Here is a 16,188-nt window from a genome sequence, read left to right as displayed (position 1 = left end):
CGCATCTCAAATCATTGCGGTGCTTCAGCACTGTCCAACCCACCATCACCACCGCTACCACCGCATCGCAACCTCAGCCTGCGCCTGAAAACCTCTTCAGACCACGACCTGTCGACTGTCACTGTGCAATCTGGCACCTTTCTTCACTCACTTACCGTCGCTTCACCTGTCATCCCCTCCTCCACTCATATCCTGCCGTCAGTGACACCTCCATGGTCAGCTAATACAGGATTCTGTCCGGCTCAGGGCTTATGCTCTGAGCCTGTTCGCATACTTTACAAACCGCCCTCTCAGGCCCACCACGCAGTCCGTTGAATCCCCAGATTCCATTGCGTGTCCAAGATTACTTCAAAATGGAAGCGACTGTGGAGATCGAGGAGATGCCGACCAAGTCAAGGGCGAAAGGCGCCGAGACTCTTTTGGCGAAGCATCTTCAGGGAAAGAAACAAGAGTGGGATGCCATTACAGCGCAAAAAGAACCTTTACGTCTGCTAGATTTGCCTGTCGATATCTTGCAAGCCATTCTCCGAGAGCTGACGCACACAAACGACCTGACGTCCCTCGCTTTGACTCATTCAGCCCTCCACGCCCTGGTCATCCCTCATATTTATGCCCGCTTTGATATTGTCTGGCCGGATGCCAATGCCACATTTGAGAATCGCATGGGCGTTGATGCCCTGACCTACGGGTTGGCAACTCTAGTCATGGCGCAAGACGTTTTTGGCGAAGCTCCGTACCAGCAGCAAAATCAACATCATTGTCAGAACTGCGGTCACCAAAATCAGATGGTTCCAACGACGCTGAATCGACCCAAAAAGATTCGGCGCGGCAACCATTTTGCTCAGTATACTCGGAAATTCAGTTTGGGAAATGGGCCTGCCGAATGGGTTCAGGAATACCTCATCACAAAAGAGGGAGGGAAGATGCTGGGGACTTTGGTCGCACTGGCGGTGGGTAGGATGCGAAATCTCGAGGCTTTCATTTGGGACATGCCCACAGGTGTGCTTCGAGATGTGTGGATGGCTCTGGCTTCGCTCGGCAACCGCGATGACGGACAAGAATGTCGCCTCGAACGAGTCTGGGTTCGCTGGCATGACAATCAAGACCAGGGGCCTTTGGCCTCTCCTCCACCGCCCGGGTCTATTCCAGGGCCACAGACTTCCAATTTGCCTTCAATTCTGGCGGGTTCTGCCAACTCTCTCTTTCAGATCCCACCATATCCTCGGGTCGAGTTTCCAACATTTTCGATCCTGCCGCCTCTCAAGAGTTTAAGCGTGCTCGATATTGACGAACTACCCTATGCAGAGGAAATGAGCGTTCTCATCGAGAGATCTTTAGGGAAACTCCAGGAGCTCCGCGTAGGCATAGCTTCTCACGCCCAGTTCGACATATGGGCAAGGCCCGCAGAAGATCGAGCAGCTCTGCCTCCTCTTATTCCTGGGATGACTGAGCAGACTCCACGGCCGGGAGGTCTTCTTGGTATCCTGGTACATCGATTCTGTGATGCTTTCTCTCATTATGCACAGAATCAATCGTCCTCGATTCTTGACTCTCAGCGGGATCCAGTTCAAGACGTTGCGATTACTGATATGTCTCGAGAACAAGAGAGAGAGGAAGATCTCGAAGGCTCAGTCAGCACTTCAGAATTGAATTATTTGGGTACTCTGCTGTCTGCTCACAGTATCCAGGATGACAATTCCGAGGCGGTTCCTGCCTCAACCACGAAGCAACGATCACTAGGCGACCAGTCGCCCGTCCCAAACCAAAACAAGATTCGCAACGCCAACGACACGTTTCAAGACTCTCATAAGGAAGGCCGTCCAGCGCGAAAACTGCAATTGGAAACGCTCGAATTGGAACGGGTCTACCTGTCAATAGCGGTGCTTTCAAAAGCCATTGACTGGTCACGACTAACGACTTTAACTCTCCTAGGTTGTCGAAACCACGATCAATTGTGGAAAGCGCTTCGAAAACGGTTTACTCCCACAAGCCGCAGGAGGGTGTCATCAACGCCATTCAGGATTTCATCAAATGGAATGTCGAGCATGTTGCTTCGGTCGCAAACGAGCACACCGCCGACTCCTGCATCGGCCTCGTCCGATTATCCGCTGCGGCTGAAGCGATTACACACTGACATGGTGTCTTTATCGTTGCTTGCGTTCATCAAAGACACTCTGGCGCCGGACAGCCTCGAGTGGCTTTTTCTGCAGGAGAACACGGCCTACAAATCCCCAGTATCTATCGAGGTGATTTACAAAAACGCAATCCGACGGCATCGTTCTAGCCTGACTAAGCTCCTCATCGACAGCACACTCAGGACCGACGACCCAGACCGCCCCAGCACCAACTGGAGGAGATGGGTGTGCAACCGTGAGCTCATCACTTGCATCACGAGCGGGAAAATGAAACTGCGAGAGCTCAGCATGTCAATTGATTACAAGGACTGGCACTATTTCCTTAGGCGGTTGCCGAACGCGACGACTCTGCGCTCTTTGCACATCCCACATATCGCCGAACATGTCAATGGCACAGTCCATTCTCGCGAAGCAGCATTGCAAGTTCTTGATATCGTTGCCTTGAAGCCAGAGCTTGAACTATGCTATCTCGGAATCCAGAGCCAGTGTTTCGAGATATTGGAGTATGCGAGTACCCGCAAGGGATCCCACTCAGGAACAAGCAGCGGGGATCATCCGGGAGACGATATTGGACCAGATGGCGAAACCACGGCTCCTAATCCCAATCACCCACAGAATCATCACGACCCCGACTCTCACGATGACGAAGCAGGTGACACTGGCGAAGGTGGAGGCGTAAACGATGACAGCGACTTCGATGCCGTCTCAGACGGTGGGAATGACATGACGGATGATGAGGACGGCAGCGAAGACGGAGGAGAAACCGGTGGTTCTGGTGGACTGAAACCGACCTGGAGGTTGAGAGAGATTCTATTCTATGATGACAAGATTTCGATTTTTAAGGCGAGGCACGGACGGTTATAATACGACTGAAACGAAATTCAGAGAATGCTAACGGTCCGTGAATCTGCAACTGGGAAAAAGGAGGGAACGGAAGGAGGCGTGTTGGATGGAACTACGATGGATGAATTGGATGGGGGAATTCGACTTCGACCATGACCTGCGACAACGTGCCGACAACAGCGTCACACAATAAAAACCCAGAACCCCATGCGAACAAGTACAATATTTCTTATATAGTACGTAGCACCAAGTCCGACCAAAACAAACGACGGCACTTTCAATTCTACTTTCGCACAAGAGCTACAACAACAATAAATATGTCGAGGATTGCGCAGTTGGGACGTCCTGGGTAAGTACTGAGTATGTGAACCCGTAAAACTGATCGACCTTTGTACACGACAACAGCCACGACAATGACACCTAAGCAGCACCAGCAGCAAAGACCGGGATCACGAACTATGAGGGTTGTAACTCCATCTATTTATATGTATGTCCGTCGTGCTCTCGAATGTCCTCGTCCGAGCACGCTAGCTGTTCCCCGCGGAGTTGAGAGAGGAGAATTGAGATGATGTTCTAGTGTGGCTCGTTCGTTTGTTTACTGTCAAACGGAGCCCCTCGTACAGACAACGCACTATAACATTTAGGTACGTAGCACAAAGCAGCACGATCTAATCGGCGACAAGGAAGCTTTTGACTGTAAGAAGCGAGCACAAGCACGAGCACAAGCACGAACGGCCGGTGCGAGAACGGACACGAGGACGGGCACGGAGACCGAAATCGAGAGTATGTGCGAGGGACCCGCGAGGAGGAACCAAATACGGAGACACAGAGTAGAAGGAGGACATACAAACGCAAACAAGTCAAATCGACGAGGCTGGCGATGATCCCGTAGATATTCAGACTGCGCGAGTGTATGCTATGTACGTGACTAGGCAATAGTTAAACAAATTGAGTGCCTGACTGAATGAGGTGGCCAGACGGGTTTGTTTTTGGGGGGGGGATCGTTATTTTCCTTGATGGTACAAGGTAGTTGCGCGTAAATTTACGCATAGACATGTAGCTAAAATATCCTCCACACCACCACCGCCGCCGCCACATATCAGGATGTACGGGGTATTTGCGTATTTATTGGGGGTGCGTATTCCGTGCATATATACACTCGGCACCTCCGTACTCAATAATACATCAGTATGCGCGGTACAAGTATCCACATACATAAGCATGTACAGTACTTAATCGCACGAGGGCCCGGGTCCTCGGAGGGCCCCCAAGGGCACCACGGCGCACAGCCGCCACTCGGCCGATCAGGAGAGCCGGGGCTGTAGATGTATGCACATGCTACGCGGGTTCTGCACACGACACGTCGTACATGCAATCGAGCTGTTAGCTATTTGGTCAGTGCGTCAGCTACATCGAACTCGCAAGGGCGAAGAGCAAGGGGGCGGTGATTGGTAGACACATAGGGATTTGGCCGGCAAGGCTGAGAAGAGCCACAACCACGATCTCTTTGAGCAAATGCCAAAAACTAGAGAAAAAAAAAATACGAGGCCCCTAAGCTTGGGGATCCTTGCATGCCGTGTCCTTAACTGGATCGGATGGTCCTAACTGCTATACTCATAGTACGAGCAACAGCCTGTACTCGTAAGAAACTAACGATCAACACCTACCAACGCTACTTACACACACGGACTCACTCTATGTACGGAGTTCTGTGTACCGCCGGATCCCCGTTGGGATATGGAGACTTTCTTATCTCAGCCATTCCTCGATGACTACGTAAGTCTCAAATGCCCGGGGAACAAAAATATGCCTAGTTCACATACAAACCGGTACGCCTTCGGAGCGGAAATCAATCTCGGTCATTTGTCCGGTGGCGTCGCCTATGCGAGACATCAACCAGCCAGCAATTTGCGACGACAGCGAGCCGTGGCCCAACCCCAAAATCCAAATACTTGGGCAAAGCAACAATGCCTCGAATCATTTGGGATTCTTCTGCAAAATATCTTTTGGGATGTTGATCCGGGTCCTGATTTCCTGGGCGGAGGCAGCGGCAGCCCCGATTGTCGTAGTCGTTGTCGTCATCGTTGTCGCAGTTCCTTCTCTTATGAATCGTTCATGCGTGGTATCCATCCTGGCAGATGGGGCGAAGAAGCGGCAGTTATGAAAAGACAAACAGGCAGGGCCAAGTGCGGCATATGGCCGGCCCAGGGGTTGTCGGCCGGTGCCGAAAACAAGAAAGTCTAAACATACCCAAAGGGACAATGTTGTGGATATTTTGATCCTGGTGAAGTTAGAAAAGATCAGGACGAAAAAGGCGGATTTGGGGAACTAGACCGTGGAGCACAGTTGAAATCCCAGGCATCCCAGCTGATGCTGGTACATTCTCGTGTCCCATGTAACTGCCAGGCTATGCAATTAAGGAGTTTCTTTGGAATATCCGAGGAGGGTCCTTCGTCGCCTCCGAGTTGCAGATTGACTGGAATCGTGGGGACCGAATCTCATCAAGTTGTTGGGACGGCGGCGTGCCGGCCGAAGGGGTCGTGAGACGACGCGTGGGAAAAGCCATGTGTTCGAGACTGCGTGGCCTAGGCTCTTTGACAAGCTGTCGCTTCCTTTTTTTTTCCTCTTCCTTTTTTACTTCTCTCTGTTCCCTCTCCGCTTCCGCTGTTGGAAAAGGGCTGGAAGACGTAAGCATGAAGAAGACTCGACGTCGTCATGATTCCAATTTCCTGATATCGTAATTGCGATGTGTTGTCCATTTAATTGAAGCTTCCACGGCAACGGGGCAACAATCGAGGATCCGGAGGCAGAGAGAACTGTGACAGGAGGAACTTCTGTTGACATGTATATGGGGGAAACACACGCTGCGGAGAGGAGGGAGCAGCAATTAGAGGTCGATCCTCTTTTCCTCTCCAGAGTGACTTCCGTCCTTCCCAAAGACACCCGTTCTCCAGATTGTTGAATTATCCTCCGCGAAACCCGGTTAGAAGGTCCTACAACTGAGCCAAGATGAATTGAGCCACACTGCAGGGCAACAGCACAGTTTCTGGACCATATCGTTTCGAGAGACTTTGTTATTGCCCGGATATACATTTTCGAGTCCATCTGTTCTCTGCAGATTGAATCAAAGGGAGCCGCTGGGCTAATCGCCATTCGCGGTGACGGAGAGAGCACGATCCCGTGCAAGAAAATTCGTTCTCATAATCGAACGCAAATTCTTCTCCCACCGGCCACCGCAATGTTTGCCGTAGCCACCCGTCAATTCTAGCCGCCATACGTTAATGGAATACGATCATCAAGGCCGTTTCAGAAATTGAAAAGACTGAAAGCCATGCCACCCTGTATGCTGGTGACCGGTCCTGATGTAATGCCTGACTAATTGTGAGAAGCTCCACTCTTTGAATGCACTCGATCCAATGGGGAGGAGTCGCGATACTCGACCGTGAGATTTTGGAAGACATTGAACATATGATAGTTGTCGAAACTTCCTAGGCATACTGCTCTGGCGTGTGGAGCATCTGGACATTGTATGCCACACATTGGTCATGGCTTCCCCTGACAATGATGGGGGTCTATTGAGCTCGATACAAGTGAAGGACAGATTTTCAGCAGTCCTCAATATGTAGTCTTCTGCTCCACTGTCATTCAAAACGTCCCGTGGACACTGCAGTCTTTTGTTTGACTTCACGAATAGGAATGCATTCCACCAGAACTTGAAAGGGAAATCTTTTGGCCCCTAGTGGAGGACATGGTTTGATCAGTTGCACAGCGTGAAGTAGCGAACCAAGACATCTCCGATGGGATTGTCCCCAGCTCCTCCTGAAAAACTTGATAGTCGGAACGAGAACGGCGGACAAGATGATCGTCCTGCGGTGCGTCCGGAAGTCAAGGCACCATTCAGACGGCTGGTAGAGGGATTGGGGCGGCTCTTTTCAGGAAGCAGGTCTCAGGGGGTTCAAGGACTGGTTCTTTTGACATGATGATTAAAACTCCTGCCAACCGGGGATTGGACCCAAAGCACACACTTCAAATTGAACTAGTCAACAGCGGGGAGGGCGGAATACTGGCACCCAAAGGCGGTGGGCGTCTTAGTCGTAACAGCTCTAATGCATCGCGTCCTAATCTGGTAATTTTTTGGCCAAATCGTGCTAGTTCGTCGGTATATTCTGAACCGAGAATAGCCCTACTAACCGTCCCGTATGACCGAAATAAAGGCAGTCCTCGCTGCCAATGTGGAAACATTTCCACTGAACAAAGTCTGTGGAGCGCCGGTTGCGAGGGCCTCGTGATTCAGGCCGTCGGCGCCCATCTCGTAAGCACTTCGCAATAAGGTGGGCACGGTGGTGGGTGATGGAGATGCAGACCGACGCATTGCATGTTCATCCATTGAGGATTTTCATTTCAATTCGCTCCACAGATTGCTCCAGCATGGTCGTAATACAACATGTAATGTCGGGCTGTTAGCTGGACGCTCGGCGGACGGTGATTCGAACGATCCCAACCCTGGTGGTCGAAACCCATTTCAACGACCGGTCCGCGGATGCTTTGAGTCGCTTGACTTGGGGCGAAATCACGAAAGGTCGAGAATGACTCGGCGGAGAAGACGAGAGACGGGACAGGCGCCTAAAAATTGGGTTCAGACCTGAAGCGAAGGATCGAGCTCAGACAGGGATCGACTCTTCCCTAGTGGAGCTGGATGGAGTTGAATGGAATCACATGTGCAAGTCACAATCGTTCCAGAAATGACTAAATATATCGGCTCACCGTTCAGGAGCGAGACTCTCACTTTCCGTAGCTTAATCTTGACACCTGAGATTGATAATACCGCAACCTGTGGCACCAGGAGCGTGCCAAGCCTGAAGGATGAGGTCGGATTCTTGGACATATCCCGGCAGCCCCCATTGTATGTACTTGATACTCCGTACGGACGTCCTGACGCGATCCTTTGTGGCTGTTTCTCCTCTCTCCGTCATTGACAGCCACCGCGTTGTGGCGCAGACTCTGCAGGATCAGGAATGGCCGCCCAGCTTTGCGAATGAAGGACCGTAGGTGCGGGACAGGGCTGAAAGTAGTGCAGTTTTGCCGAGATCAGAAGACGATCCATTGCTCTGGTTGCATTGTTGGCAGTCCATTGAACGTTACCTCCTCTTGCTGGTCGGAAAGAGGAGTGACTTGGGCACAGTTGCTGGAAGGGGTAAAAGTTATGATATGCAAATGTCTCCACACCTGGTATGAGAAGGTAGCCATCGATTACACGAGAGGCTTTTCTCAAGATACGGAGTTCATCTGGCAGATCCGGAAAAACACATGTTCCCAGTGCGCAAGCCGATGTCGGTTGGCATGTTGAGCTGACTGTAGAACACGAGTGGCAAGTCGAACTGTGTCGTGGCATTCACCCACGCAGGTGTGGAAATGCGTTTGGGCGCTAATCTTTGGTCTCGGCAATCTTGTCGCGCTACAACATTGACGGAGCGGCGGACTCGATGGCTGACGTCGCTGATGGCGTCTTTTGCACTTTGGAAGGAGGTAATGGTGGTAGTGCACAGTGCACAGTGCACAGAGTGGTACTGGCACGATCTTCAAAAGGCTGAGGCACGGAATTTGGATATTTGCGTGATCTGGCCGCGTGTAGAGTCCGCCAGCCTAGTGAATTCCATCACCCTAAACCACAGAAGGCAAAAATATCGCCGGCATTATTATTTCTCCCGGAGAAGGGGCAATAGTATCGCTCGCCACTGGCGCGGTGAGGAGTGGTGGATAGCAGGTTTCCACGGCGCTGGAACGCACGGCAAAGACGACGTCCTGTGACAAAAGCAGCAGCAGCAGCAGAAGAAGAAGAGAATCAGGGCAGAAACGACCGTATCAACCAAGCTTCAGGAGCATTTACCCCAAAGGGAACCGCGAACGACACTTGTTTAGCAAGGTGGTGGATCAGTTTGAGCTGCTGTGAGGCTGTATCGAGTACCGTACGAGTAGACGCCATCAACCCTCGAGGCCAAGGAATCCATGGCAGCTTTGGGCCTTAGCGTAACGCTTGGTGTGAAAGGGCTGAAGGAAAATGGCGCGGCGACTGAGATGGAGATAAGGGCATGAAAACAAGAATAGGTAGCGGGAGCAGGGGCGATGGGAGTGTTAGCGAAGACCGGCAGCATCGACATGACAATTGATGACAACAAGCATGAAGCGAGCGGCGAGGGAGGGAAGCGCGGCAGGCAGGTGACAGGGATGGTACTTTACGGGCGGGTAGAGGGGCAAGCGGGCATCAGTCATGCCACTCAGCTGTCATCACCACTTACTTGGGCAGGTACTTACCTGGATGGAGGACTGCTCTACCTACAAGTACCAAGTAGGGAGTGCTTGGTGCCTGTGGTGCTTGGGGGGAGGGGAACTCGGGACTCATGACTTCACCCACTCACACTGGAGAAGTGCCTAGCTAGTGGCCCCCCAGCTGGTACCTGGTCCCTGGCCCTGTGTGGACGCCCCCCCTGGTTCCCTGGCCTGGTAACCTCCCTGGTCGATCTTTGGGTGGGTGGGTGCCTCTAGGTGCCTGGGGCCGAGAGACGGCTTACCAAGCCAAGATTTGAGAAGGTAACAAATGGAATAGAGGCGCCAGAGGCACCCGCGCACACTAAGACGGTACTGGGTAGTACCTCGTAAGTACTTGGAGGTATTGGAGGGTGCCCATGATGTCCAAAACAGTGTCAGCCTCGCCTTTCTCTACCCCCGCCCCGGTTCCCCCCATTGCTATTTTTCCTGGTTGAATCGCCGAGGTGTGTCGGTGGCTGGTGACAAACCCAACTTGCAAATTCCCAACTCGGACTCATGCCATCTGCCGTCTGTTGTGGTACACAGTAGGTGCAGCTGACAAACATCAAACTCCCAACCCACTGCAAGTCGCATATCGTATCGACCTTTACACAGCATCTCCAGCACTCTGCATCCTACCCACCTGCACAGGACATCTTCGGCTAAGCTACACCCCTCTCTCCCCTTACACCCACTCCTTCCCAAACACCTGAGCACCAAACACATTTGTCCCTTTTCACGTCCCGTGGCAAGTGCTGCTGGGTACATTCGTTCATTCTAACCCAATGTGGACACAGCAAGCCAAGCGACTTGTTTCCCTTCGGGCAAGTCGTCGGTCGAGTCGCCATGATCTGCTGCTCAAGCGGGCTGCACGTTGCTTCCTAGATCAAGCCTCAACCCACGGGCCATGCCGGCTACAGCACTGGCCCAGTCCTCTCTTGTCGGTAGTCGCTCGGTTGGTCCCTCGCATCCTGCATTTCGAGCCTCGTCCTGCCGTCGTATCAAGACCTCCTGCCATACAAAAAAATCGCACTCTTCGATCCCTGTCTCTTCATCCGCTTGCTTTGCCCGGGACGCGTCGTCGATACTCCCCTACACCCACCCTCATACAAATGTCGGTGCCTTGGAGAATAGAAAGCCGCTTCCATAAGGCAAAAAGCCTCTCGAAATGCTGCCGCCGCCTAAACCAACAGACGGGTCCCGCTTTCTAAATTATACGACGTAGCATTGCAGCAGCCGCCCCCAAGACCAAACACCGCTGCAAAGTATAATCGAATTCTCCCACTTTTAGGAGTCAGAGTCTCATGCTTTTTGCCAGACAAAACAATCCGAATCACATCCAGATCTTGCACCGCTGTGGGTCAACATTGTCCACCCACTCAATTCCCCCAAGTAAGCGTGTCCAGACGCCGTCCGTGGCCGAGCATGCGCCCAAGTTCTTTGTTGTTGCTATCTCCGTCGCCATCCTCGAACAAGTGATTTTCGGGTCGTGACTCGACGTGTAAAGGATTTGGTTTTCCCAATCTAGTCCTCCCTGTTCCACTTTGCTCGTCTGATGCTCCAAATCATATCTTCGTCATCGCAATGCAGTCCGAAAAATCAAAACCAAAATCTCAAGACTCTTTTTTTGCCCGGTTCGAAGTCTCCCCTTCAGGCCTCCCTTTGCACTTGCCGCCCGACATGTGGCCATTTCTAGCCGTAGTTCTCGTGAATTCGGTACCACAGTGTGGGCAGACAGCTTTGACCGCACTGCCACTCTTCTCTCTCTGGTGACGTAGCAAGTTCGAGAAGGTCGAGAATTGACGTCCGTTGCATCCATGATCCCAGCACTGTGGTTTGGGTCTGGATGGCATGATCTCGATTTCCGCGGGAGAGGACTCCAACGTTAGTGGCACTGGTGGGAAGGGTTGCATCGCCATCCCAATTGAGGGCAATGGCTGTTGGCTATGTTGTGGCTGGCCGTGCAAGTACAAAGCATTGGGCGAATCGGGCGGAGGTAGGCTCATTGCTGAACCATGAGAAGGGGTGCGGCCCACTGGATAGAATGCGTGGGCTTCTGTTTCATTGTGGTGAAGCGGGAAATCGGTGGTCGTGTCTTGTTGCGCCGTCGGTGGCGGAACTGGTGATCCAAAATAACCCCCTTGGTGCGGGAAACTGCTAATGGGGGGCGACATGCTGTACGAAGGCATATTGTACATCTGTGGCATTGTCGACCCACCTTGTGACGGCATAGCAGCCATAGACGGTAGCGATTGCGTCTGATGCAATTGGTTTTGTTCGGTGGCGTACGCCAGCAGCATATCGCTCCGACTGTGACTGCGACCTCGAGAAAGGCTGGGCCTATGGTGCCGGATGGGGGTTCGGTCACGAATTGCGGGCGCGCTCATAGCTGCCTGCGGTGAATGGGACGAACGTCTGCGATATGGCACCTCGGAGTTGATTGAAGGTTGAGATACCATCAGAAGCGATTGCGGTGGGGGTCCGGAGGTGTAGGCAGCGTTCCCAGGCGGTAAATTGTCAAAAGCTAGCCATAGATCAGCGGACAGCAAAGAAAAGAGCGAGGTCGGCATTCTTACTGGGGAAAGAATTGATCATCTCGTTCCCGTAAGGCAAGTGGTTGGGGAATTGCGATGACGGTGTAGGAAGAACCTGAGCAGCCATTCTAGAAGGCATACATGTCAGTCATCCCACGACCCTGATCACTTCAATGAATTTCACCAACCCTTGCCGTTGGAGCGTATACTGTGGCAGCCCTGGGGACTGCAGTTCTGCTGGAGGCGCTTGTGGTTGATTTGACGTCCAAGAGTATTGATGGCCGGGATAGGAAAAGGGCTCTAGACGCTGACCCTCCTGCTGATGCGACTGTAAAACCGTGTTGGGCGGTATTCGCGATCTGGCTTGGTCTTGTCCTCCCTGAAAAGTGCCGACTCGGCCACTACCTTGACCACTTGCGGTCGAGACTCGACTCTCACTATACGTCGCGCTCTGAGTTTGACTGGATAAACGCGCTGAGGCCGAGGGCGAAGCCGTCAAGATGGAAGGAGGAGGCTGGCACGAGTTAAGGTACGCAATATTGACTGAGTCTACAGCCGAGCCTGCAACAGCAAGCTCGAGATTTCTTGAATGTTCTTTTTATGGTCGGATTTCGATCGACGAAGTTCTGGCTGATGGGGGAGCGGAGAGTTGGCGGTCACTGACTGTCCCAAAACCACCGGGCCCGTTCCGATAAATAATATCTCGAAATAGGTGCGCTGCTTTATCCCCGCGGTGGGAAAGGGCCCGCACAGATTTTCTGTTGGAGGCAAATCTGCGTAATGACGATATTCAATGATTGGCCGGTAAGGGAATCCAAATTGCCTTTAGGCACGGCACGTTGAAGGCATAGACGAGAGATGCTGATGACCGGATCTTTTGAGGTCGAGGTGGGTTGCTGATGGCCACGAGTCCACGACACGGGGATATCCTCGACGGATAAACGCTTTGAAAGAGTCACGCCTCTCCCCTTTAGCGCAGCCCTACGGTCCCTTGTAGGCTACTCATATGGCCGAAGAACGTTTTGATCCTTTTTTGGGGGCCTGAGCGATCCCAAGGGCGGGAAATGGAGATGTGGCTCGAGAGGGGGGATTGGGAGCGTGCTGCCCTCGCCACGTTTGAACAGATGGAGACGGGGTGAACTGTAATGGATCAAGCCCAAGCCGAAGATGACGGACGGCCGTTTGAAGACAATGTCGAAAAAGGGGGGGCCAGGCAGGTGTTCACATTGGGTAGCCAGCAATCGGGGGTGATCTGTAAGAGTACCTATGTAGCTTGGTGGTTGAAGAGGTCGTGCCAGGTCAGGTCGGGCGGAGTCTGACCCGCGATCACAGGTCCAAGAAATCAGGTATCATAAAGCCTAGCTTTGGAGATCCAGGGGAGGTGCTTGTTGCAGATGGTCAGCGAGGACTGTGCGTTCAAGCCGCTGAGTCTGGTAACAAAAGAGTTCAGGTACGTGATGTGATGGGGGAGGTGGGAGCGACAGTCCATGGACCCAGAGCCATTGCCGGTTCACACCAGCATAGCCCACTCTCCAAAGCCCATGGAGAGCGGAGCGACCTCAGCCACGGTCAGCACTGCTTACTTACATAACTCACCAAAACTCGTCTCCAGTGGGGCCAGTTTAGTAGTCTTGTGGAAACCTGAGAGCGCAAGAATGCTCTTTTGTTCGAAAGCAACACGCACCTTTGGGTGGGAATAAGATGCGGCGGCGTACAGCCTTGAAATGACAGAAACCAAGATATACGGGGGGTTCGTGTCACCAAGGAGAGCAAGCCTGACTGCATGTCGTCAGAGCAGAGGCTCGCAAAGCCGCCTGCCCATTTAGCACCGAGCGAGTGAGAGGTGAGCCATAAGCAGGTAAGCAAAGGTGGTGGCAACCACGATCACCAACGCCTGGTGGGATGGGTGCTGGGAAACAAACAAATTTGCAGAGGGTATCTCTCCATCGCGGGCGTCTGACCCCCGGGGTCGGCCGCCTGTACCTGAGCCTGTGCCTGTGGCCTATCAGCCTCGAGCACTCAAGACCACAAAACCTTCGAGAGGCCACAGCACGACAATTGCTTCATCAGGCAGGTGGCATGGATTTGTCTGGCTGGAGATCATTTCATCAACTCTACGCTGTGTCTTTTTAGTAATAGAGAGTTAGCTCGCTCTGTTGGGGAGAAGGTTGAGCGTTTTCTCTTCTCTCCTCCTCCTCCTCCTCCTCCTCCTTCTCCTCTTCTTCATTCATCCTTCAGATGTACCAGTAGGTGGCCGATCTCTGGCGACCACCAGCGAGAATCGTTTCGCCAGACGCCCAGCAGCTCAGCAGCTTCCAGCCGGCGATTCTTGGATCGCCCACTAACCTAGCTCAACGGCGCAGGGATCCCAAAGTCGACTCGTCCGGAGTAATAATACATCCAAGGTACGGAGTACTCGTACGTATTGGGCGGTGATTTCAAAAAGGTCTGACACGCCCCAGCGCCGCCAGCCGGCCCGATGGGGACTGAGCTGTGTGTGGTGCATTGGTGAGGCTAAATTACGGGAGTCGAGCCTGGAAAGACGGCCTCGACGGATCGATTGTTAGTGGTGGATAGGGGAAACGGGGTGGTTGGTGGACGGCGCAGATGGCGAGATCAGTGGTGAGCACCAAGCACTACCCGACCGAGGGAGAGAAAAGGGAAGCAGGGAAGCAGGGGAGCAAGGTGCAAGAGTCCGTAATAAATTCGCCCCCAAGATGCCCAGCAAAGGCCAGAGATGAAAGAAAAAATGAACAGTAATGCACAAAAGCCAGCGGCATTAATCTTGGAGGCACTTGTGCTGCATCCGATAGGCCACCTCGTCTCGTCTCGTCTTGTCCTCTCGTTTCTCTTTCCGCTTCCTCTCCTAGTGACACCAGCAACACCCCCGGCTGCGTGCGCCTTTCGCCTTTGGGCTTGTCGTTAAACGCAAACCTCCAGCAGTTGGCAGACTGACGAATGCAACCAAACCCTCACCTCGGCCCTGGGCTCCAGGGCCGAAGCTGTAACCTCCCCTCTTGGTTCTCGCGCTAACCATTTCGCCTTCATACACGGCATGATACTCACCTTGAAGATTGCGACACGGCCAATCCGCGACAGCCACCGACGCCACTTTGTTTACTGCTTTCAGCAACACGGAGCGTCCGCGGTTAATGAAGCCCAATTTCTCCTCCTAACAATTGCTTCGATCGTCCGTTCTTCTACTCAGGTTTTGGCCAGTATTCGGAAAAGAGATGGACAAAACACACCCTTGGACAAGAGCAGGGAACCGGGAGCTCCGTACGTCTGTACATTTCTGGGGCCTCGCGGAGTGGATAGCCACATGGCTTGTAAAAATTGGGGTTTATCTCGTACGAGGTATTGATACCAATCCTTTGACAAAAGGCCCGTTTGCCTTCGAACATCAACCCTGGGCATTATTTTGTCCCCCAAGCTGTCATGTCCTGGACACCAGCCATTGACATCACCCCTTCGAACGGTAGGATCCCACAAAATCCACATTCCTCGCGGAGAGTCGGAGCCTACCACCATCACCAGCCACACGCTGCTGGCCCCCAGCGCCACACTCTGGAAGAAGCCTCCGAAAGCCTCGACGATCAACCCCTTCGCCTAGAGTCCTTCTCATGCTCACCATGGGCAGCAATTGGCTGATTGTTCAGCCTCACCCCGATGTGGTCAGAGGGATCTGTGGCTTAAAATCCTTTCGCTTGCACTTGTGGCTGCTGGTCAACACGAAGGATTGCACCAGCCACTTACCCCGTACTTTGGCGACGGGTGCTTCGTGCGTACGGTGAGCTCTAGTTACTCACTAGTCGACATCGGGTGTTCTTGTTTGGCTTGCTGTGGATTCTCAGGCATACCATCCATTGTTTGCTATGTTCAGCTCCTGTTGTCAGCTCGACATAGTATTATTCAATGGGGCGAACACGATGGAGAAGAAATGGCTGGAAAGAGTACCAGCGCGGAACTCTTACAAGAACACGGATGAATCGGACTTACAACAGAGTTGGCCCCCATTGGCCTGTTGAAATTGGACATTGACATGAATGATGAAAGTAGTAAAATCTCCGGTGGCTTCTACAGCATGCAGCACCCAACATTCGGCCGCACGATGCCTCTGTGCTCCTTTGCGAGACGTAGAGGGATTGGCGTTCACAAGGGTTGAAGCTGCTATGGGGATCCATGGAAAGCAGGAAGAACAATGCGATAACTACATCATCGTAATGACGGTGGAACTTCTCTACCTATGTACCTGGTGATGACGGGCTACGAACGATGCATTTCTTCTGCTAGCAAGGACTTTGCTCTCAGAGACTGCATGATCGCAAGGTGTTGTAATGGCGCTGCCGCGTCCAACGTCTGCATTGTGT

At 52.7% G+C, this 16,188-nt stretch overlaps 2 protein-coding genes across 2 annotated transcripts; one reads left to right on the top strand and one right to left on the bottom strand.

Moving 5' to 3' along the window:
• Nucleotides 1-353: 353 nt before the first annotated feature.
• Z519_03112 (uncharacterized protein) lies at nt 354-2,999 on the top strand (the record flags this gene model as incomplete). Its single annotated transcript, XM_016760865.1, has 1 exon — nt 354-2,999. The coding sequence occupies one exon, from the start codon at nt 354-356 to the stop codon at nt 2,997-2,999; it is 2,646 nt and encodes an 881-aa protein (XP_016622715.1).
• A 7,898-nt stretch (nt 3,000-10,897) lies between these two features.
• Z519_03111 (uncharacterized protein) lies at nt 10,898-11,854 on the bottom strand (the record flags this gene model as incomplete). Its single annotated transcript, XM_016760864.1, has 1 exon — nt 10,898-11,854. One exon carries the CDS (start codon nt 11,852-11,854, stop codon nt 10,898-10,900), a length of 957 nt encoding a protein of 318 aa, XP_016622714.1.
• Nucleotides 11,855-16,188: the final 4,334 nt, after the last annotated feature.

Source organism: Cladophialophora bantiana (assembly GCF_000835475.1).
Source record: "Cladophialophora bantiana CBS 173.52 unplaced genomic scaffold supercont1.4, whole genome shotgun sequence".
Lineage (NCBI taxonomy): Eukaryota > Fungi > Ascomycota > Eurotiomycetes > Chaetothyriales > Herpotrichiellaceae > Cladophialophora > Cladophialophora bantiana.
The sequence above is the reverse complement of the archived record's forward strand: the minus strand, read 5'-3'. Positions and strand labels throughout refer to the sequence as shown.